Source organism: Solanum dulcamara, chromosome 4, assembly GCF_947179165.1.
Source record: "Solanum dulcamara chromosome 4, daSolDulc1.2, whole genome shotgun sequence".
Classification (NCBI taxonomy): Eukaryota; Viridiplantae; Streptophyta; class Magnoliopsida; order Solanales; family Solanaceae; genus Solanum; species Solanum dulcamara.
Window position 1 is genome coordinate 77,363,136 of NC_077240.1, and position 25,534 is coordinate 77,388,669.

Below are 25,534 nucleotides of genomic sequence, written 5' to 3' on the forward strand. Positions count from 1 at the left end.
TGATATTCAGGTATCTACTTCAAAAGATACTTGTCTAAAATTACATATAGGTGGCAGGGGTCGGGCTATTGATGTGAGGTGGATCTAGAAAAAGGATGGTTCTAGTTATAATTCCGAAACGGTGAAGCAATCTCACCACTACACCATAATATATGTTGGTGGAGACCACATTAGTTCTTTTTAGTGATTTATAAGTTTGGGGGGAAGGGGGGAGTTAAGACTATGGATCGTATCAGGAGAGGAGAACCAAGCAGAGTATAGCTAGCGACATAAAAACCTACTCGACATGGAGTGGTTTCATTACCTAATTAATGAGGACTAAGAAAATTTCAAATTTTTTAAAATATTTTAATACTAAAAACTTGAATTGTAACGTTATGGTTAGTGGTGATTTGGTTTGTGGACAAAGTTAAGGAGAAATTATAATATTGGAATTGTAACATTAAAATTAAATATTTTTGAATATTTAACGATAGAGATTATGTTGATTCATTGAATCAAAAAAAAGATATATAATATATAGTTTATGGCTGAATAAAGTTTTATTTCTAAATTAACTTTAGATATAGGTGAATCATAAAAAGTATTATTTTTTGTATTACTGTTTAAGAATAACTAATTCTGATGTTATCATTTCATCGAATGTGGGATAAGTATTATCGTTTATCAACGTTTTAATAAAAAAAATATTAGTATTAGCTAATAGTGGCAATCAAACACAATTCTACATTTTTATGTTAAAATTAGAATTCTAATCTCAGTAAAATGGCCCTTGATGAATCATCTCTTCATGGACAAGCTAAGGAAGTATATAGAGACTAAGATTAATATGTTTGAATTTAAATAAAAATATTAACATGAAAATATTAATTTTTAATTTAAATATTGAATAATTAAAATTGTCTTTTAATAGCTGGATAAAATAATAATTTATACAAAATTAAAATAATATAGTCTAAATATTATATACAAATATGTATTTCATGGTGATGGATTATAAAAGTATTTGTGTGATAAGAACGTTAGTAATATCGATTAACAGTACCGATGATGATCATTAACAAATTGTCTTCTTTTTTTCTTTTTACCTAAATTATGATAAAGTTTCAACGTTTAAAATAGATTTTATTTATTAAATTACAGAAAAAAATTAAATTTATCCATTTAGTTTTATTTAAAATTTGAAATTATCCTCTATTATACATCATATTAAAATTTCATTAGAGTCCTTAAAAAAATATTAAAATAATTTGTTGATGGGAATGATCACAAAGTATAAAGAATGATAAAATTAAAATATTTTATTATAAAAAATTAAAGTTTTGTTTACCATTTTTCTTTTAAGAATTTAATATTGAAGTAAATAGTGTGAGGTGGGGGGGGGGGGCCTGTGGTCACAAAGTGGAACTGACATTGACTGTTGTTTGGCATATGATTCATGGTTTATTCTTCTGTGGTGAGTTTTCTTCATAAATCCAACCAAATGTGGAATTTTATGATGTGCTTTACATAACTATATTTATATCATAACAATTCGACGTATTAAACTTTTGTTAAGTATGTATAAGATTTGAAGAAAGATCAAATAATAAAAGTTTATTATATATAGTTTTATCATTTTTACAAGAGATTATTTTCACAATTTAAATTCATGAGATATGATCATATGATAATAACTTTATTCAATATTTTATTTACATAAATAAAATAAAATAAAAGTGGAAAAACATTTTGCATTTCACTTAAGGTTTTGATTTCCTTTTATTAATTTTCATTTCTTTATATTCTATGTCCTTTTAAAATAGAAATAGTTTTTTTTCCATCTAATGTTCGGTATCTATATTGGTCCAACTATTTTGAATTTGTGCTGGCCCTTATTCGAGAGAAAGCGCTCCTTATAAAAGAATTTTTTCATATTCATAGCTCAAACCTAAGACCTTTAGTTAAGAAATGGACAAATTCATCCATTGCTTCTAGATATATTTTAGATTTATGTTAGAGCATTATGTTTTAGTACTAACTTTTTATGATAATAGTACGTATTTATAAATATTAATTGCTCCACTGATGCTTTGGTTGTTACTGTTAATTACGCATTTAGTAGACCATTTATGTTCATTTTGACTAATTAAATGTTACAAAGTCGTTATCCACCTACTTTATTTGAAAAGTTTCAAGTGTTGATTCTTTCTTGAAACTATTCCCCCTTTTAATAAATATTTTAATTCTTAAAAAAAAATCTCCTCGTTATTTGTCGTAATACCTAATTGTTGATTCAAATTATTTGTTTTTTAGAAATTCAAAACAAATTTACTCATTTTTATTTGCTTTATCCTTAGTAATAATTATTAAATATAAATTATATCTTAAGACATAAATAAGAGTAAAATATTTATAATAATAAAAACCACCTTATTGATATATTCTTAATGAACAAGAAATACGATATATAATTTTAGATGGAGTGAGCATCATTTAATTATTATTTTTAAAAGATAATTTGAATGAGTTAAACAACCAAGTGAAATTTGACACGTGTGCAAGGATTAGTCAAGCTTCAGCATCTTGATAAGTCAATTTTCTAATGTCACTAATTGTAATCATCTATCCTTTGAAAATTCAGTTTGAAAATGATTAATTCATATTAACGAATTAATTTTTTGAACTGCCACTGAAGATGTTAAGATGGGTGAGATTCATTTTTTTTTTCTTATAAAAATGTTGTTTTTTTAACGAGTGTTGTTTTTAAAATGAGTCTTACACGATATACAAGTCATATTTAAGAGAGAAAGATTAAAGTATCTTAGGTATATTATTCAAGAAAAATAGGGAGATTGATGAGGATGTCACACGTCGTATGAAGCGGGATAGTCGAAATTGAGTATCACGTCCAAATATTATATGATAAGAACGTGTCGCGGTCACATATCAGAAATGTAAGTTCGACATAATGGTTGTCAGGATCCAAGCCTGGGACCTAGATGTGACTGGCGAATGAAGCACCCGGAGGCACCTCACCCAAGCTTCTTAGCATTCATTAAGTAATTCATCGGTAATGATAAACAACAAGAGGAAACATAAAGGAGATAATCGGGACTAAGGGAATTGACATTCAAAGGAGTCAAGGTGAACATAACATCATTTACTTTGTCCAACAATACCTCTACATCAAAGACTTGGCGAGGGCTAAGACATGTCCCTAGCTCACCCTCGAGATATAAGTCAAAAGATACCAAAGTAATTCAAGAGTCTAAACACAACGTAAGCTAGAAAGGTAGGACTTAGGAGTATCGTTCCCGGATCATGGGAACTCACCACTTGTAGTAGCCTTCACGATCAATCTAGCCATGGGAAGGAGAGTGTGGAGCAACGTCGATTCCTACATGGTGATATCATGTAGGCAAAATATGTATTATTACTTTAAATGTACTAAGTATGAGAGCATGTTAAAATGAAGAACAATAAGTCATATATATATAAGCAATATGTGTAATGAATGCATGCATGAGAAACATCATATAAAAAGGGCAGCCCGGTGCACTTAAGCTCCCGATATGCGCAGGGTCCGGGGAAGGGCCCAACCACAAGGGTCTATTGTACGCAACCTTACCTTGCACTTAAGAAACATCATATAAATCCTTAAAACATTCATTTTGTGGGAAAGTGACCTTGACCGATATTTAAGACCATACGAGTTATTATATAGAATCCAACATAACCCCCTACGTTGGCACAGAGAGACTACTTGCCGGGTAGATCTCCGCCAACTACCAACTTTTACATTCTTTAACTTTAACTTTAATGGCTAATCGTGGATCCACTAGCCTACAATGGCTTCTATGTTGGCGCATAGTTAATGCAACATGAGACTTTACTTAAAGACCCCTTAGGTCGAGTTCCCATTTACATGCTACATTCGGTACTAGGTTAATCCCATTGAATAACATTTAAATATCATAATAAGCATTGTATAACTTTAGACATCAATTCATCATCGGTGGAATAGCTCATTAAAATATTTCACCATATACACTTTAAAACTACCTTTCAAGCCTTCACATAAGAACCTTAACAAAATCATCCATTTCATGAAATTGAGAGTCAATATATATCAATATAAGTAAATAAACTTCAAATCTACCATAATCTACGCATTTGGAATCATTATGTAAAAACCCATAAGCATTCACCATTTAGAATTTTAAATATCAAGTTGAGAAAACACCTGGGCTCCATGGGTGGAAGAACCCATGGATGAAACCCACGTACCTTAGAGTGAAACCTTAAGAAATCTTGATTCTTGGTGTTCAATGAGGAGCCTTAAATCCTTTAAGTTTGAGAGAAGAATTGGAGGAGGTGATTTGAGAGAGAGGAAGATGAAGTTTAGGGTTTTGGGGAGGCAAAAAACTGAAAAATGACCCCCAAAATGCGTCCAAATTCGCATATGTTTGTATAGGTAATTGCCCAAGATGCCCTTCATAAAAAAATCTAAAAAATGGGTTCAAAACCCTGTAGACGCGATAGTGGCGCGCCTAGCCAGAGCTAAAACTACTGCAACTGATTTTGAGTGCGTCACTGGCGCGCCGCGCCAAGTCCGAAATCGCTGCAATGATAGTTTGCATTAAAATAATCATAATTTTTTACTCCGAACTCGAAATTAGTCAAACTTGGTGGATTTCAAAAGAAAGCTCAATGATCTTTAATTTGATAGGTCGTGCGACACCTAATTCATTATATGATAGGAGATATGAGCATTTGAAGTTAACCCTATTATGGACTCATATGAAAACTTAGCCGATCTAAATTTTTGGACTTAGCTTGGTGTTAGAGATCTCTTATGACCTAAAACCCATCTAATACACTTCAAATACTTAGGAATTGATCCTAACTCGTATATACAATTAGAATTCATCGAGTTCGAGACAAAAAGATCCTCTGAAGCCATTATCCCCTACTTTACCCTAGTATGACACATTCCAACCTTTAAACCATGCGAGATCTTACAATGGTGGTCAGAACTACTTTATCATACGAGGCAGGGTGTTGGCCAAACCAAGAACACACACATTTAAATTAAAAGATGAAGTCACAACGATGAGGATGCTCAGATGGATGTGTGGGTATACTAGAAGAGATGAGATTAGTAATGATATTAGACATGACAAGGTTGGAAGTGACCTCTATAGCGGATAAGATCAGGAAAACTAGTTGAGATCGTTAAAATATATGAAGAAGATGTGTGTAAATGCACCAGTTAGGAAGTGTGAGAGGTTGTCTATAGTAGGTTATAAGACATGTAAAGTAGTTCGAAGAAGATCTGATTGAGGTGATTAGATGAAATATAAAATATCTTTAGCTTACAAAGGACATGACTCTAGATAAAAAGATTTGAAAGTCGAGAATAAGAATAGAAAGATAGTAGATTAGTAGTTATAAGGGTAAATTTAGAAGTCATAACTCATTTGAAGCATGATTGAGTTTGATCAATTTAGATATAAAACAAATTACTAACACACACAATTTGAGTGAATAATCCAGAAGGTAATTATTATAATTAGAAAAGTAACATTTAAAATCCTACTTCTAAATTGCACAAACATAGATACATATATACTTTGAAAGACCTCACATTATATCTTGATCAAAGAAAAGTGAGGCCTTCTTTCGTGTTTGAGCATCTTCATAATCAATCGATAAGTGGAGAATTCGAATCGCGTTAGAGGGTTAAATGGAAACTATTGATCTTTTTGATGGGATGGGATCGGAGTCGTGTTCGAATCAAAGCATTACAATAATTTTTTCCATACCTTTTTTCCATTGTTGATGAAATTAACTTTACGCTACAAATGAATCCCTTCTTTTTCTTGGATTCATTGTTGCTGCCTCTGGATTTCCTTTCTTCATCATTGCTACAAACTCATCATAGTTGATTCTACCATCCTACAAAACTAATATAAAAAAAAGATTAGTTTAGAATTAATTTTCTCAATTATGAAAAAGGATAAAACTATGAATTATTGAAAATTATGAATGGGAATTTTAAGGAAAGTAGTATAATAAATACATTATGATCAGTCACGAAATCAGAAATTTCGTCAAGAATATTCAAGAATTAATATATATTAACGAAAAGTAATTTGTGACATGTAAACTTCATATAATTTTATAATATATACAATATAACTTTTCGACGAAGTGTGTTCAGCTGACCACCATTCACTATATGTGGCTACACCACTGATTAGGATCAACTAATTGTGAAATTAAACATAAATAATTAGTAAATTTTGCTATAATTTTCTTCCTGTGAATTATATCTTTAAACATAAATATGCCTTATAATAAGATTTACAATCAATTAATTATAAATAGCACATTGCAATACAATTCTATCAAATTAGTAGAATCAATAAGTAGTATTGGAGAGAGAAAAACACAGAAAAGAAAAAAGTTTTTTTTTTTAGAAATTAATGAGCTTGAGTAAAATATTACATACAAAATTATAACAACATATTCACTGAAACCTCATAAAGTGGGGTCCAAGGAGGGTAGAGTGTACATAGACCTTATCAGTATCTCTTCGAGGTAGAGATTTGAAAATCCCTCGGCTCAGGTAAAACAAGTAGTAATTACACAAAAAAATGAGACAACTAATATCAAAATAGTACAAATCGAGCCTATAGGCAAGGAACCGATTACATACAAAATTGTAAATGCTAAATCAATTTATTTTTGAATGGTTATTTTATGCATATTTTGTTGTAATTTTGACTTATATGATCAGTGTCGACTTCATTAATGATTTCCCTCAAATCATTTTCATCATCCATATCAAATTCTCGAAGAGCTTGCTATAACTCTTCTCTTGATATATATCTAAGAAAAAAGAATTAAAAAAGATAAGACAATTGCATAATAAAATATGCTTGAATATATAGGAAACAATGTGAAAACTCAATCTAGGGAAATTAATAAAGAGAAAGTTCAATGTTATGTTATTGTTGTTTCCTACTTTAATTTAGATGATATTAGTGTATATTTTTTTTATCATTAAAAATATCCATGAATTGAACCATTTACTAAGTCGAGCATTACTTGAGCTAACAAGAAAATAGACTTTAAGAAAATAGTTTAGATTGCTCAATTAATTAGAGGAAATGACTAAAAATCCTCGTGGCAACTATTTTTATCCGGGGGAAGGGTCTAAAGGACATGTAGTTGCGAGTACATCGACGTTTAAAACTCAAATAAAGGACATTCAGTGCACTAAGTACCTCGCATTCATGCAAGTTCTGGAGAATGGTCGCACACTTAAAGGGTGTAATGAAGGCAGCTTACGCTGATGCAAGTATCAGTGATTGATTTCACATTTCGAATTGTGATTTATATATCAATAAAATAGAATAATTACGTCTTAGAACTTACCCAGTGTGATCTTTATCAAAATATTGAAAGGCAGTATAAAGATGTTCTTCTCTATCCATTTTGTTCATGTGCATTGTTGCTGTGATGAACTCTTCATAGTCTATTGTTCCATTTCCATCAGCATCAGCCTAGTTATATTTTTTCAAGTATATAAAAGGGTAATTAGCATTACAATTAAACTTTCAAAAATATATTTTAAAAATTTTTGAAGCAAAGAAAACACAATTTGAAGAAAAGAAAACATATTTGAGAAAATCATTATTGACACATGTATTATTTCAAACAAAGTTTCTAATGCATAGAAGTTAGTTGGAGTCAACTATATGTATCGTCAGCATTCACGTTCTCTATAGATTAAGAAAACTTTTTTAAAATTCAAAACAATAACTAAAAAAGAACAAATCCATAATTTAGAAAGAATTTAGGATTATGTTTTATGAAGGCTTAATCTGGTTTTAAGAGATGAAATAATTAGTAAAATAATTTTTCTGTCTTGTGAAAAGGCGAAATTTAAGCTTGTAAAATCTTTATCTACTAATCAAAACAAGAAAGAGCGACACAAGGAAAGCTTTATTGAACAACTCAAAAAAGCTTATTTTCGCTCATAAAAAGTAAATATGAAAGTCAAGTAAATTCGAGTGAATGAATACTCCAAAATAGAAGGATGTTAATTAAATTTGTAAAACTTACAACTTCCATTAATTGTTTAATCTCATAATCAGATAATTTTGTCTCTTGCTTGGTCAATCCTTGCTTTACTCCTCAAGTATTATTGTTCCACTATTATCACTATCTATATTTTTGAACATTTGCTTCAATCCCATAATTTCTTCTTCTGAGAGACATCCTGCAATAACCTAAAAAAAAACACAACTCCCAAAGTGGTGAGTAATAATTAATTTAGAGTCCATTTGGATGGGCTTAAAAAAGTAATTTTTATGTATGAAGTGTATTTAGAATTTTGAAGAGCTGAAAGTTATTTTTATAAATAAGCAGTTGAGTGTTTGGATAAAAGTGCTTAAATAAGGAAAATGATGTGAATTTTAGGGTTAAAATAATAAAAAGGATAGTTTGGAAATTTAGTTAAAATATAAGAGATATAAAAGTAATTTCTATGGTAAAAAAAATATGACTTTAAGCACTTAGAAAAAAAAGTTAGGAATCCTAACTTTTCATTTTTGATTGACTTTAAGAACTTTCTGGCTTAAAGTTAGCATTAGGCAAACACGTCCAAGAGCTAAAAAGGGGCTTTAAGTTGATTTTGACCAACTTAAAGCCCATCCAAACGGGCTCTTAGTATACTTTTAAAAGTCCTCAACATGATATGTACTATCAGTACTAAAGAAAAAAAACAAATTAACGACAGATAAATTCAATAGCTAAACAATAACTTAGTAGCCAATTAACGATAGGCCATTAAAAAAGGTTGTTAGGATATTTTTATAAATAAATATTTTTATGTAATGCATGCTATTTTTAATATACTAAACCAAACAATGCATAAAAAATATTCTATCTATAATTAATGCAAGCATAATTAATACACGCATTATTAATGCAAGCATTACTAATACATTCTATTTAACATTATTTTTATACACTCTACCAAACGATCCCTACAAGATACATGCATTTTTTTTTTTACTAATTCTCCTTTTTTGTACTTTAATTAATAAGAAAATTAAGTCAATGACAATTTTAATTAAAATTAAAAAGTAAAATTAGAAGTTATAATTAATTACCCTAAGAGCAACTTTCTTGAATTTGTTCATAGCTCTGAATTGTTTGAGCCTATGTAATACAGCATTGTCAAGAGGTGTGTCTGGTGCTTCTTCACCTTCCTTGATCCATGAATGATCTTAATATATATACAATAATTTGTTAGACAACATGAAGGTTTTTTTAAAATCATAATCTTATATATATATATATATATATATATATATATATATATATATATATATATATATATATAATTAAAGAATCTTAAGCATTTTTATGAATGATTGAGTCTAGCAAATATTGGAATATATTTTAAGGGGTGTGCAAAAACTTTAAAAGACAAATAATATTAGATGAATGTACTGTTTTAGTTTTTCACTTGGCGTTTGATATTTCCTTTGTGACGACTAAAGATGCACGTTGGAAAGTCTCACTTTAAAGTGGATAAAACATCCCTACCAAAGATGACTTCATTCTAAAGGATCGAACCACAATCTTGGGTGGTATATAAATCGAATGTAGTAGATAGAAGTTAGAGCTTCTTTCATTTTTTGGCCCGTCCGACAAATTTAATTACGAGCGCTAACTTAAATGTACAAAATTTATATACTGATTATGTATCTTTAGATAAATATAGAAAAGTTATATATTTCCTAACTATTTTGTGAATTAGATCACTCAAAGATATTAGATTGTAATTATCCCAAGAAGTAATAAGTAGCGTGATGCATCTCTATAAATTGAAGAAAAAGAGTCAAAAATATCTCTCTACATCCGTCTATTAGCTAAGTTTGTCCTTAGTTATATTATAAAATCAAATATATCTCTAATGTTACCAAAGTGAACAAAAATACCCTCTTTTTAACACTCTTCCACCATGACAATATGAAAATCCACGTAACCTGACATCAAGAATTAGTCAAGAACGTTAAAAGAGGAGATTTAAAATTTCACTTCCAAAAGGTATATCTAATGCTTCAAACACATTTACTATGAATACTTAAGAATATATATAGAATTTCGTGAAGTTGTAATATTTGGAAGGTTGAATTTAGAAACTATCTAAGTTAGGATATGAAAAATATTTTGAGAAAACTAATAAGAAGATGAATAATGTTTTTGAAGATTAAATTGATGAATGTAATGAATCGATTGTTAGTTAAATTAGAAGTGAACAATGAAGAATTCCTCTAATGTGTATTCTTGAATTGTTGGAAGAGTGTGAGTACTAAATAGAAAGACATATAATAATATTGAGGATTGAGTTGTTGTGAGATGATTATAGTGAAAATGAACTCTTGAAGGTATTAATACTATTATTAGGTCCATTTAAGGTGATAACTAAAATTTTATCAAAATGAAAGTATGAAAATTATCAAATTTAAGTTAAAGTGAAAAACACATAGCTAAACAATTTGATTTTGTTGGATACATTTGGTCGTTAATTGAAATGATTGGAGCTAATGGTTGGTCATGCAAGGACTAAAATGAGGTATGTTGAGCCTAAATTATCTTGTGAGATTTTCATACTTTTCATGATTTTTAAATGATGTTTTGAATGTGATTTCAGGCACACTAAGAACAATTTGGCATGGTTTGGCATAAATATTGGTTTGCATAAAATTTAATGATGATCCTAAATTGTCTGGACCAATTAAAGAATGCGGAAGATAACATCAAGAGTGATGAAAGTTGAGTTGCATAAGAATGAAGATGTAGAAGGTGGATCATATTGAAAGACAATTGTGGAATCTCCCAAATATAGAATTGGGCTAAAACCTCTGAAATGTTAGATGCGGCAATTCGATCTTTAAATTTTAAAGATTCGAGCTTTAATAATGAATGCCTATGGCTTCAACAAAATGTCAAAAACACTTCATCGAAGGAAGCACCTTCAATTAACAAATCAAATCATAAAATCACACTAGAGAATTTCAAAGATAGACATAGAATGAAATATAGAAGAGAGAGAAAGTATGTTTTGAGTATGTATGGAAGTGAGAGGAAAGAGAGGTATCAATACGTTAATTAGTGGCTAAATTTGACAAAGCTTTAAAACCTTGATGTCACGCCCCGAGAGGGTACCTTGGGCATGACCAACACTTGAAGACCATTGTTGGCCTCAAAAAAATCATCTGGTCCGATCATTTATTCAATCACATCAGCGGAACACTTAATATAACTCAAAAGAGGCACTTAGGTGGGCTAACCACTCAATATCTCGAATAAGGAATACTTTTTAAAAAAAAATCAAATCAATCTCATAAATAATAGTCTAAAAATACTCAAGGTATAAAGTAGCTCAATCTCATAACTCAATACTGAAAACATGATTTAAACAGACTCTAAAAGTACCATTCTAACTCAACTTTGATGCTATCTATGAAGTCTCTATCAGCTATCAAGAAGGTGCCGAGACAAAATCATGGCTACCTCAATAGGAAATACTCAAAAATAGTAACTGCAATAAATATGATCCCTCTGAAAGCAAGGAGGCCTCACCACTATCAGGAAGGAAAGGATCTTCAATGAAGCGCTTGTTGATGATATCTAGCACTTGTATCTGCATCACGAAACAATACATGCCAAATGACGTCAATACATGGAATGTATGAGTATTTAAAATAACTGAAGAAAATGCAATTCAACAAACTCCACATCAAGTAACTCAACTCAAGGGACTCAACTCAAATATAACTCAAATTAACTCAAAATAATATGCAAGTTTATAGTAAACGATGCTTTGAAAGTAGACTCAATGATATGCAACTCAACCAAATCAAATCATTCATTTTGGGGAGTTTATCTAACCGATAATCATCACTTGTGAACTAGCGATGATACAACGCTTTGCACTGTCGTTACCACAGCCGTCCAATACCTTGCCAGAGTAAGGGACGATCAATCTCAATGGATCCATAATCAATCAAAGTCCATCGTTTTGGGACTTAAGAGGCATGACCTCTATCCTACGCTGGATACGTAATTTATGGGGTTCAAGTTGTTATTTACTCTTACCTAAATCAGTGCTCAATACTACTCCTAAAAGACTCAATATGCTTATATACTCAATCAATCATTATGATCAAATCAACTTATTTAGTCTCATTGGACTCTCATCAAACTCTTTCATTTAAAACATGCTTTTGACTCGTTCATAACTCCTCAAGACTATATCTCAAATAAATTATTTAACTCTATACTCAACTCATTTAGACTCAATACTCATGCTCTTTCAAAACTCAATCAAACTCGTATAATCTAGGTTAAAATATCATAGTTCATTAAATGCATGAAGATCATTCTCCTCATCTCAAAATAAATGCATGTAATGCAATAATCATCAACTCAGTTGGGGTTCATGGGAAGGAAGTTATGAAAAGTCAATTAAAAACTCAAATTGTAAGAATCAACATGATGTATTCATATATATATATATATATATATATATATAGAGAGAGAGAGAGAGAGAGAGAAAGAGAGAGAACTCAATAAGGAAATTACATAAATAATTCAAGAACTCAATCACCGGGATTAGAACTCAAACTCAAATCTCAATTCTGATCGAAGGAATATGTAGGTCACGTGGACGGACTCAGTCCAACGTTGTGATTAGCCTTACATACCTGGAAATTGAAGGAACAATCGAGACTTGAAGGAGTCGCTTAAAACACCTGAACCCTAGCTTTCATTCTTATCTCTAATCGCTTCTCTCAAAAGTTCTAAGTGTGAATAAGAGAAAAACCTAAGTTAAAGGACTGATTTTTAGTCCTTAAGCGTGCAGGGTTCAGTTGGAAAAAGTGAAAAAATACCGTAATACCCTTCATTAAAGTAGAGTCGAGCACGTTCACAAACGACCACCACGGCCAGTGAAGCTCACCACGAGTTGTGGTCACTGACTTAGGCTGGATTAGGAGGGGTTGACCTTCATGGAGACCACCACGGTCCGTGGTGGTCACTACCTGCCGTGAAGGCACTCGTGAAGTCGAACCATCCTAAAGGTTCAGGAGGTTAAGGTTCACGGACTTCTTCATGGTCTATGAACCCCACTATGGGTTGGGATCCCTGATCGTGGTCGTCTTCAGACTCGGGAGTCTTGAGGGTCAACTCCAAGGAAGGGACTACGGTCCGTGGTGTTCACTACGAGCCGTGATCCCTCTCGTGAACTCCTCCCCTAACTTATGTCCCTTTTATGGGACCTCTCCACGGACCGTGAAGAGGAATACGGTCCGTGGTTGGTCTCATGGGCCTTGCATGGTTAAATTTTCAGATCGTTTCAGAGTTAGTTTAGGATAGGAACTTCAGAGGTGTTACACTTAACCCATTTTAACAATGTACTTGGATTAATTGTATTTTCAAGCAATTATCTCCTAATAATCTAATAATTGTTCCATCAAATAGGATAAATTTGGATCAAGCATCGGACGGTAAGTACATATTTGTGATAAAATATTAACGACTGACATATTCACTTAGTTTCATATAATTTAAGAGCATACTTAGCTAATAAAATTAAGATACATAAAATGAAATTTTAGTATTAATCCTCATATAGACTAAAATGAAAAAATAAGTAGGAAGGTTATTTTTTTTGCTAAAAATATTTTCTCCATTTTATTTTATGCATCTTATGATGAAGCATTGGAATATAAATATTATAATTAAAATATAAAAACTACTAAGTAATATTTTTTTTAAAAATAAATTAGTCACATTGAAACAAAACTATAGCCTATATGTGTCACTCCCCGCCCCCTCTACCCCCACGCCCTCCAAGAGAGAAGAAAGAAAGACTCAGAAACTTCAGTTTTTCTTTCTTCGCTGAAAAAACTTCAGTTGATTTCACTGATTTACTAAACTCTGAAGAAGAAGAAGAAGAATCTGCAAGTAAAAACCATAAGGGGGTGCAAGAAAAGAAGTAAAAGATTGAATCTTTTTTCTCTGATTTTGGTTATCTGTTTGAAGTTTCAGTTTTTTTTCCAAACAGTCCCTTCTCGTTCTTTAACTGTAAGTCACTTGCCTCTCTTTCTTTTCAGTTTTCATGTACTTGGCTGTTTTTTCAGGTACTATTTGTAGAGGTGGGTGTCTGTGATTTGGGGCGGAAGGTGAAAAGATTTGTTCTTTTTGAGGATTTGATGAGCAAATTTTATGAGATGAAGGGGGGAGGGGGGAGGGGGGAGGGGGGAGGTGGAGGGGAGGAGGAAATTTGTTGATTTTTTCTATCTATGGGATGCAAATGATTCTTGATCATATAGCTCCAAAGCTCAGCTTGATTTAATTGTGTCTATTGGTTGGTTCTTTAGCCTTGATTGTTGTATTTTCTTGTTGTTTTTCCTGTTTGTTGCTGTTGTTGTCTTTTTCACCTGTTTGAGCCGAGGTCTATCGGAAATAACCTATTTACCTTTAACCTTAATTAAGGTAGCGATAAGGTTAAAGAAATTACACACTACCTCTTCAGACCCCACTTGTGGGTTGACACGGGGTATGTTGTTGTTGAGATGCAAATGATTCTTGATCATATAGCTCTGAAGCCCAGCTTGATTTAAGTGTGTCTATTGGTTGATTCTTTAACCTTGATTATTGTAATTTCTTGTTGTTCTTCTTGCTTGTTGCTGTTGTTGTCTTTTTCATCAAACAACCTCTCTACCATATCTAAGGTAGTGATAAGGTCTGCATACACGCTATACTCCCCACACCCCACTTGTGGGATTACATTGGGTATGTTGTTGCTGCTGTAAAGGAAATCGTGATAGGTCGTGAAACAAAATATTGAGCATTGGAATGAAATGGGTCTAAACTCTAGCGGAATTGACATTGAGGATCCATGTTACCAACCCCAACTAACTTTGGATTGAGGCATAATTGTTCTGTTGTATGTGCAACAACAACAACAACAACGTACTCAGTGTAATCCCACAAGTGGGATATGGGGAGGGTCAAGTGTACGCAGATCTTACCCATCTTTGTGGGGTTAGAGAGGCCGTTTCCAATAGAACTTCGGCTCAAAAGAAAATTGTAGTAAAAAAAAAGAACAAGATTGAGTCTTTTTTTTTCCGTGTGATTTTGGTTATCTGTTGAAGTCTCAGTTTTTTTCCAACAGACCCTTCTTGTTCTTTAACTGTAAGTCACTTGGCCCTCTTTCTCTTCAGTTATCATGTACTTGGCTGCTTTTTGTGTACTATTTGTAGAGGGGGGTGTCTGTGATTTGGGCGAAAGGTGAAAAGATTGGTTCTTTTTGAGGATTTGATGAGCAGATAATATTAATTGTGTTGGGGAGATGAGGGAGAAAATTTCGTTGGGTTTTACTATGTATGACATGCAAATGATTCTTAATCATATGGATCAGAAGTTCAGTTGGGGTAAGTGTGTCTAGAATTAGATTATAACATTCTTTTCTTAAATAAAGAAAATCCTGATTTGTCTTGAAACACATTATTTAGCATTGAAATAAGAGGTGAGACGGAGCTAGGATTTCAACTTCATGGGTTGTGGATTTTAAAATGACAACTTCAAGTGTTAATAACTAGTTTCTAAATGTAATATTTATGTAACTTTAATGAATTTCTTAACACAAATATACTATTTAAGTAATTCTTTTTATTTTTTACCTCTCCCTAGGAGCTCCCACCCTTTTTTGCTCCATTGGTGACTCGAGCCCACAATCTTATGGTTGGAGGTGAGGGGTGTTTACTAGGCAACTCCCTCTTGTCAACCCGGAGCTTATAGCTCCGACCCTGATAGAAATGAAATGAGTCTAAACTGTACAGGAATTGACATACAGGATTCATATAACCAACTCCAACCAACTTTGGATTGAGACAAAATTGTTGTGTTGTATGTGGTAAGCTTATATGAGATGGGCAAATGTTCTTCAAAAATGTGTGATTATTTGTGTTGAGGTATCCATAATTGTCCAGCTTTTCAATTTGTCCTTCCTAAATTGGTACTTGCTGTTGTTTGTGTCTGCGGTACATGTAGAGCTTTTTAATCTTTTTTTTTTTGGTTTGGCTATGCAATTTTAGTAATGTGGTAAAATTCCCGTTTCAAAAGTATTGTTCTCCATAAAATACATTTTCTATACAACCAAGAACTTCACAGTGCTCCAAAAAGAAACTATTTCTCTAATGCACAAAGTCATTTTCAAATCCATTCTAAGTTCTCGTATTCCGCTCCTTCCATGAGACCCATATTAAAGCAAGTGGGCCAACCTCCCATATGCTGTGTCTTCTCTTCCCTCTTAGGCTCAACTGTGCAGCGCCTTGGAGAACCTTTTATAAATTGGGCATCAAAAGTTATCATATTTATATTACTTTTGAGCAATCTGCACTTGCATAGGAAGCTGAAACATTAGAAACTACGAAGGGAATTTAACAAATTCTACTCTTGTCGAAATTGATTTTCTCGAGAATGGTAACATTGTATTCATCAATACAAAAAGATTGCATTGGCAACAGTAGTTCAAAGAAAAAATAAAGCCTATGTACACTTCACAAAGCTTCCAAAAAGTCTAGGATGGCGTCAACATCTTCTATACAAAATTCTTCACGCAAAAAATGCAAGCTCAAAATACAGTTCATCTTTACTTTCTGTATTGTTCTCAAAACATCTGCTATTTCTTTCCCTCCAAATGGTCCATCAAATGCACAATGAATTGCCCTCCGCCATTCCTTCTACTTTACATTCCTCCCAGCTTGGTCCCAAGCTATCAGAAGTTCCAAAGTATTTCCTGGCATAACCCATTTAAGGTTAGCCAGAGCCAGAAAAAGCTGCCTCAGCTGGGCAGTAGACACACGATGTGAAAAAAGGTGGCTATTATCTTCTGCTGTTGCATTGCAAAGGCAACATGTGGATACCGCCTACATACGCCTTCTCTGAAGTTCTTCATGAGTTAAACTTGCTTTTCTAGCCACCTACCATGGGAAACAGTTTACTTTAGAAGGTTTTTTTGCCTTCAGAGTTGCTTCCAAGGCCAACTGGAGTGATGGCCCTCATTACTAAAGAAAGCATGGGCACCCTTAATTGTGAACACCTTCTTCCCCTTGTCCTTCCATACCAAAACATCTTCATTATCATTGAGTTCTCTCACCCCTTCTAAAATCTGCAAAAAGGAAGTCAATCTTTCCATCTCCCAATCATTTAGCCCTCTTTTGAAGTTAAAATTCCATCCATTTTGATTCCTGACTTCACTGATAGAGGCATTAGTACTCACAGTTGGTCTATGAAATTCTGGAAAACTGTCCTTCAAAGGTTCCTGCCCAACCCATTTATCATTCCAGAAAGCAATTTTTCTACCACTCCGCAGAGATAGTTCAGTGTTTCCTGCATAGACATCCGAAAGAGCCTTGATGGATTTTTTGTGCTTATTCCATAGTGGGTGTTTAATGTCTGGGTACACTTAGCTGTTTTCTTCTCTAGCATACCTCCATGGCCATTTTGCCAGCAAGCTTATGATTAGACCAAGTTTTTCTCTAGATTGACAAGACATATCTAGATTATCTAGAAGTTCAATATTATTGGTAGTGCATTAATTCTAAAATCTACATGTTGGAAAAGGCAAACGAAAAATTAATGAGAAAATGGCGATTACAAAGAATTTCAGCATCTGCATGTAGCACTAGTAATTTCACATTAGAGACTCTAAAACAGTAGGAAATCATCTGATTAGTAGCACCACCCAATCAGAGAGTGGAGCACTATATGCCAAAAGATTCTCAACAATGCTGAATCTATGCTACATTTTTGGTTCCTTGTTCAGCTTGCAATAATACTAAGGCAGTTGGTTCTCTCACATGTTTCTCAAATGAGTGTTTCCTTGAGCTTCTTAGAAGAATAATTAAATCTTCTTGTAGGCCAATGTTAGTGGGGCTGAAGCCTAGTAGGGGCTGAAGCCTAGTACTAAATAGGAGATGTGCTTTCTCTTTGCTATAGCTAAATGGTTGGCACATGAGCTTCCCGTCATAGTGAACAAAATTTAGTGTTCATGAAGTGCTACATTCAGTACTCATCTTTAATTTTGTCTGGACTCAAGTCTGGTATACTTTGCAAAGCTCACTGGGTGAAGTTTCTTTTGCATTTTGATACAGTTGCACAGTATCTTTGTACAGTTGTCAACTTAATTTCATCAAGTCAATACTTATATAGACATCATGTTAATTCAGTACTTTTACAGAAAGAGTCTACAAACAAGATCCCAATCTGAAGTGGTTGTCTGTAAAGTTGGTGGTACTGCACGATGGCAGACGTCAGTGCTATGACTGATACGTCAACAGATGTTGATACAGATGATAGAAACTTGAGGGTAAATCTGTTATTACTTTATTATCTTATTTAATGTTTTCAAATTTCAGCTACAGCTTTTCTAGATTTAAATAAGCATTTATCTGCATGATATTTTTGTTGATAATTTCTGGTTATCCTCATTCAAAGTTTGGTTCCCTTTTAGAGCTCATTTGGCAAGCCAAGGTTCTTTACTTTTCAATGATAAATAGGCAATTCTTATGCTTTTATTCTTGTCTAGTTGAACAAAATTATATTTGTAATAGAACTGGCAGTTTAGAAGGCTATGGTTGGTCCAAAGAGCGGGCCACAGACGGATTTCTCGGTTATAAAAAAAAAACTGGCAATAACATAAAACTTCCTTTGATTTTTTTTTCTTTAGTTTCTATAATTGAAATTCTATCCATGTAAATTCTGTTACCTCTATCTACTTCTACAAATCTGAATGATTCATCTTATATAAGATAGTTCCAGGCCAGAGATTGCCAGTACTGTGCCATATATTGATTAAAAAATGAAGTTATAAGCTTATTGGCCTTCCATTGATTTCCAAGGGCAGTACTAAAGGATATGTTGTGGTGCAGTGGAAGGGGAGAACCTGACCTAATATAAACTTTCTAACATGACTAAGCTTTAACCCCAACTAGTTGTTATCGCCTATATAAGTCCATTATACTCTATTAAATATCGTCTCCCTATGTTTAAAAATTACTTGGAGGGATTTTTTCTTTTCCCTGATCTGCAAAACTAATGCATGTTGTCGAAGTGTTTCAGGAAGAAAAGAGGTGTACTAAAAAAAGAGCAATTAGATATTGGAAAAAAACACATTTTATTTCAAACTAGTTAATGACTCCAGAACTTTCCGGAATCTTGCTGTACTTTTAAGCTATTCTGTACTTCAAATTTTAATGAAATTTTTCTTCATCATTCTTGTTGCAGTTTCTAAACTCTCTAACATTGGTTGCCACTTCCGATGCAAGTGACAAAACTAGAGATCAAAAGGTTATTCTCAGAATTCGATTGGAATAATGATTGAAAAAAATAAATTCTAACTGAGTTGAACTCATGTTTTGTGCAGACGCTTCGTAGGCTTTCCCAAAATCGTGAAGCCGCGCGAAAGAGTCGTCTAAGGAAAAAGGTAGGTTCTCTTCGGTTGCACTGCTGTTTACTTTGTATATAATTTTTCCTTTTATACTTGCGATTTGATTTGCAAATAGGTTAACAATCCAAAGGCTTTTTCTTTTTTTATTTAATGATAGAAGTATGTTTTATTCACATTGCTAAAAGCACTGAACTATTTGAGAAAATGATTATGGATCTTGCCATAGTACAAAATGATTTATTTTTCAGTGCTTTTAGTCACTTTGGGTCAATACTCGAGTAAGAGAACCACAAAACTTCAATGGAAGTTACTTTGTGCTTTATTATGGGAACAACACCAAGGATATCTTCAAGAGAAATACACCTCTAAAGGTACAATTTATTGAAACAACAACAACAACAAACCCAGTAGAGTCCCACAAATGGGTCTGGGGAGGGTAAGATGTACGCAGACCTTATCACTATTTCATTGAGATAGAGAGGCTGTTTTCGAAAGATCCTCAGCTCAAAATTATCAGCAACCAAATAAGAGAGAAAAACAATATATATAGCATAATGGCTAAAGCGGAACGCGATGAACCTGACGAGCAACTGCTGAAATCTGTTGTAACCTGATGAGCAACTGCTGTCTGGTTCTGGATGCATGAACTGTGTGAGCTGCATTGAATTTTTGTAACTATCGGTCCAGTGTATAGGTAGGAGTATCTGAACAGTGCTTATACTTTACCCTAGGTATCATTCCTTTCAATTTCAACTGAAGTGAATCAACAAATTCTATGCAGGAATTTAACATGTCCGCTAACAATCCTTCTTTGCATAATGGAAAAATGAGTTTTACAATTGGCTTGGCCCTTCTGCACTCACGCTATATTGTTGGATCGTGCTTTCACCTATTGTCCAAGATTCCCCATCTTAGGGTCCCCTTAATTTTTCCAAGTGCACAATATGGATGTTGTTTTATACAGTGAGACACTATGATGTCCTAATTGATTTGTTGTCCTCTTGTATTTTCTCTCAATGTTGTAGAACCTCCATCATGTCGGTCCAACCCAATGTGACTGTCTCCCTTACCTGTCACTACAATTGGTCTGTATTATAGTGTGAGTACAGACATCAATGAGTTTCTGTTTAGGTTTCATTTCCTTATCCCAAATTTGCCCAACTCATTTTGTTTTCAACCAAACTAGTGCTGGTGTTTGGGCTTCCTTTTCTTACCCCAAATATACCTCCGCTCATTAATTTTCAACCGAAAAGAAAGTGTGACTCTTAACGTACTTTCATTCTCTCATGGCCAAATACATTCTTAGTCACACTACCACATAATTATACTTGTCTTTCTGATCAATAGTACTAGCCAGTCATTCTTACAAGTAAATGATAGGATAGGGTGTCACACTTTGCTTTCATTATGTTCTGTTCTATCTAAATCTGCATTAATTTGGAAAGATCTTAGATCATCCGAGACAACTTCCCCTAATATGATTTTAGGTCCACCTTAAATTATTACACTTGTCATTTTTAACCCCCATCTTGTATGGCTGAACATCCATCTTAACATTTGTTGAAGAATGAAAAAGTCTCACATCGGTGGTTAATGAGATGGATAGTCTTCTTATAAGGCTTGGGCAATCCTCCTCCCTTTGAGCTAGCTTTTGGGTGTGAGTTAGATCCAATTTCTAAATTTACAATATTTTTATTTTTATAATTATACCTTAGCCTTTTGATATATTGGGCCTTAAAGGCACAACTTTTCTTCTTGTTGAAGACATTATTAAGAAAATAAAAGTTTGATCTCTCTAACAGCTTAAGCTTTTAAATGAGATAGTCACACACTTCAATATGGTATTAGAGCAGGCCAGTGGCAGAGCCAGGATTTTGATTTAGGGAGTTCAAAATTTGAAGAAGTAGACACATGAACTTGCCGAAAGGGGTTTGACATCTACTATATATGCATAAAAAATTATTTTTACCATGTATTAAATAGTATAATTTTCTGTCGAAGGGGGTTCGGATGAACCCCCTGAGCAATAGGTGGCTCCGCCCCTGGAGCAGGCACAGGTCCTGAGTTCGAGGGCTCACTGCCACCCATTTTCAAAAAGAATTTTCACGTACTTGACTCATGAAAAATAATCAAGCCCGCATGTGAGGGGTGTGTTGAACACATAATTAAGAAAGTAAAAGTGTGCTCTTAGATGGTCACACTTAAACTTTTTCATCTTTTTAGGTTTATGCTTTACTCCGAGCGAAGATCCGCCTGATTTGGATTTGTATATATAGGACAAATGCTCCCATTACCATTTTCTTTTTTTGTATATATTTTTTTTCAAGTCATTTTATACAAGTATTTATTCTTGTTATATAGCACTGCAGGTCTTACAACCATTTTACGGTAATTGCCTTTCACCTTGTTATGTATCTTATGAGTACTCCTCCATTTCGCGTCCTTATTCATCATGCTGTTCGCTTGCAAATTTGAGTATATATATGTGCATTTTCTGCGTTTTTCCAGCATTATTATGTCTAATTCTTCACTTTCATTATTCTTCTGGGCTTTTTAGTTGTGCTACGTATACTATTAGTAGCACTTACTTTAAATTTTACTCTCTAGTCCATAGATTTTATATCAATAATTACACCAGTATTTTTTATGTTTTCTTTTTGTGGTAACCTAGGCATATGTTCAACAATTAGAGAGTAGTCGAATGAAGCTGACTCAGCTAGAGCAGGAGCTTCAACGAGCTCGACAACAGGTTTGTTTAGCAATTGTTTTTTAGGTCTAATTTGTTTCTCTTTTGCTCTAGAACTAGCGCCCCTGTGACACCCAAGGGTGTGGCCTAGTGGTTAATGAAGTGGTCTCAGGTTCAAAACTCATTGGAGACAAAAAAAAAACTAGGTGATTATTTTCATCTGTCCTAGTCTTAGTAGACAGAGTTACCTGGTACCTGTTGCTGGTGGGAGGTGGCAGGTACCCCGTGGAATTAGTCGAGGTGCGCAAAAGTTGGCCCGGACACCACGGTCATCAAAAAAAAAACTAGAGCCCTGTGTAGTTATTAGCTAGTTTCCTTTAAGGTGATAAACATTTTGATAAAAAAATTTCTTAATTTGAAGGGCATATATGTTTCAAGTTCAGGAGATCAATCACAGTCAATGAGTGGAAATGGTAAGCTTATCTGCTTTTGCGTTTTGACTTTTGAATTCTCAAATAAATTTTAGTTGCATAGGTTGCACATTAATAAAGAGGGTGTGTGTGTGTCTCTCTCTCTCTCTCTATATATATATATATATTGACACTCTAACCAATCTACTCGAAGCTAGCTTAGGTTTAGTGTTCCGGAAAATTATGTAATATTAACATCTGTTTTTTTAGGAGCTTTGGCGTTTGATGTAGAATATGCACGATGGCTGGAAGAGCACAACCGGCGTATAAATGAGCTGAGAGGAGCTGTAAGTTCTCATGCTGGTGATGGCGAACTGCGTATAATTGTGGATGGCATCTTGGCGCACTATGATGATTTATTCAGGATCAAGGGTGATGCTGCGAAGGCTGATGTTTTTCATATATTGTCTGGCATGTGGAAAACCCCTGCAGAAAGATGCTTCTTGTGGCTTGGTGGATTCCGTTCATCAGAACTTCTCAAGGTGGGAAATTTCCTTATCAAAAAAGTGATACAACTGCTTGGGAAACCCCGATCCTCCTTCTTGAATTAGCAAAATAAAACAAATCTGAACTGGTGTGGAGGTTTTACAAGAAGGATTGTTATTTATCCAAATTCGAATAAGTTCACCATTTTGAGGAAATTTCTTTTAGAATTTGGCCTGGTAAGTTAGCATAATCTTTCATATGGAAGTCTTAACTATTTTGTACCTTCACCATGAATTATAAAGGACAATGGACTTAGTTACAACCACTTTCTTGATGAAAAACTTTCCAATACTTCTCTAGACAGAAGTTCTTGGTAGAATGCTGCCCAAATTGAGTATCCTTGCAGCTTCTGTTTGTTCCTCTGGTGATGATTTTCTTTTTGTACATTGAAAAACTTTTTGAATTTCTCTCTTCCCCCAACAGTCATGCTTTAGATATCTCTTCCTCTACTGTTACCCTCTCTCATTCTGCTTCCTGCTGAAGAATTCCTTTTGTTACTTTTAGCTTTAGATGTCTAAATACTTGCATGCTCCATTTATTTTGTCATTTCAAGGGCTGGAGGTGGTCAGAAGGCAGATTTTCTTGCTTTCTTTGTGCTCATTACCTCAATTCTAATGCTCTTAAATTTCTGGATCTTTTGTTGCAGCTTCTCATTAATCAGTTGGAGCCTTTAACTGAACAACAATCGTTGGCAATCAACAACTTGCAACACTCATCCCAACAGGCTGAAGATGCTTTATCTCAGGGAATTGAGTCACTGCAACAGTCATTGTCTGACACCCTGGCAGGGTCTCTTGGACCTTCAGGGTCCTCTGGGAATGTTGCCAATTACATGGGTCAAATGGCCATGGCGATGGGGAAGCTAGGAACACTTGAAGGCTTCATTCGCCAGGTGCTTAGCGTTTTACTTGTGTGTATCACTATTTTCACTTAAAAACTAGACTTGGTTATCTTATGCTCCCCTAACAGCCTCAAATTTGTCGTTGATATGTCACTTACACATCTTTTATTGGCAACCCCCAGCTCCTCAAGATTGAGAATGAAAAAAACTTAGAAAGGTGAAAGAAGAAAAGTTGTATATTATTCCAAGTTCCTCAAAGAGAGATTCAAATTCAAACTCCATCCAAATAGACTCACTTACTTCATCATATGGAAGACTTTAAAAGGTTTTCGCTCCCAACCAAATGATCACTTGTCCATTCCACCCCAAATGGTACCCCCCAACCAACATCCCTATTGGACATGATTGGCCACCTAAAGTATCTTATTCTATCTTCATGACGACGAGAATTCAGTTTGCTGTAACCCGAGAGTTAAAAAAGGAGATGGAGAGAACTAGTTTTGTTTTTCATAACTTAGTGATTGACTGACTCTTTATTTTATTTTATATAATGGTGTTTGATTGGGATACTTGTCACCTCCCACCAGCAACAAGTATTAGGTAACTCTGTCCACCAAGGCTAGGACAGATGGGAGAAATCACCTAGTGTTATTATCTGTGTTGGGATTTGAACTTGAAATCTCATGGTTCTTAACCCACTCCATTGACTACTAGGCCACACCCTTGGAGGCAAAAACACACTGAACTACTTACTCGTTAATTCTATTATTTAAGCAAGAGGGTACCTGTACCGAAAAGTGAGATTGGTGGGTCCCCTATGCCTAGCGGAGATACTCCTATCTGCACTAACTATTTTTGTTTTGAGTACATATTGGCTTTCCTTGGCATACAAAGAACTGACCTATAAAATGTAATTGTCAGGCTGATAACCTACGGCAACAGATGCTGCAGCAAATGCATCGGATATTTACAACTCGCCAATCAGCTCGTGCTCTTCTTGCCATCAGTGATTATTTCTCTAGGCTGCGAGCCCTTAGTTCTCTCTGGCTTGCCCGTCCCCGAGAGTAACAAGTAACCAACTTTCTCCTGAACAATTCTTGGTGACATTAGTATATGTGAACCTCTTCCTGGAATGCTGCTCGGTGGTGGCCTCGATATCACTCCCAGCTTAGAGTGTGTGCGCGTTTTCAGTCCCTACTTGTTCATTTGTTGTAATGGCAACTTCTTTTAAAGCTCTTCAAGCTTGTATCAGTTATCATATATAGTTAGATGGATGTAATTATGTTGACAAGCTTTCAAATTTCTATTCTTTGTCATCTGTATCGAACTTAATTGTTCCAAATTGATCAATGACGTAATTTATCTTAGCATATTTTCAGGTTAAGGGAAATGGACGGTGGCTCGTGCTCAATTGATCGGAGTATAAATTAGGGAATGAATGATCTAAGGAGATAGGTTGTTTACATCACACCCTGTTGCCCCTCCTCGTACCGTGTGAGAATGCGGGATATTTAGATTGCCCCTTA

At 34.0% G+C, this 25,534-nt stretch overlaps 1 protein-coding gene across 2 annotated transcripts; it reads left to right on the forward strand.

The window, feature by feature from the left end:
* The first annotated feature begins 13,895 nt into the window (after positions 1–13,895).
* Positions 13,896–25,380, forward strand: LOC129887676 (transcription factor TGA2.2-like). 2 transcript variants are annotated; one of them, XM_055962857.1, is made up of 9 exons: positions 13,896–14,154; positions 18,306–18,445; positions 19,363–19,425; positions 19,502–19,561; positions 22,197–22,274; positions 22,633–22,684; positions 22,892–23,163; positions 23,814–24,059; positions 24,930–25,380. In XM_055962857.1, exons 2-9 carry the CDS (start codon positions 18,380–18,382, stop codon positions 25,074–25,076), a joined length of 984 nt encoding a protein of 327 aa, XP_055818832.1. In that variant the 5' UTR covers positions 13,896–14,154; positions 18,306–18,379; the 3' UTR covers positions 25,077–25,380. The 2 variants fall into 2 exon arrangements, with proteins under 2 accessions (XP_055818832.1, XP_055818831.1); XM_055962856.1 differs by having other exon boundaries at positions 18,317–18,445.
* The last annotated feature ends 154 nt before the right edge of the window (positions 25,381–25,534 follow it).

Coding starts and splice junctions, on each gene's coding strand:
- LOC129887676 (XM_055962857.1), top strand. CDS start 18,380: ATGGCAGACGTCAGTGCTATGACTGATACGTCAACAGATGTTGATACA. Junction 18,446..19,362: donor CAGATGATAGAAACTTGAGG/GTAAATCTGTTA, acceptor TTCTTGTTGCAG/TTTCTAAACTCTCTAACATT. Junction 23,164..23,813: donor GTTCATCAGAACTTCTCAAG/GTGGGAAATTTC, acceptor CTTTTGTTGCAG/CTTCTCATTAATCAGTTGGA.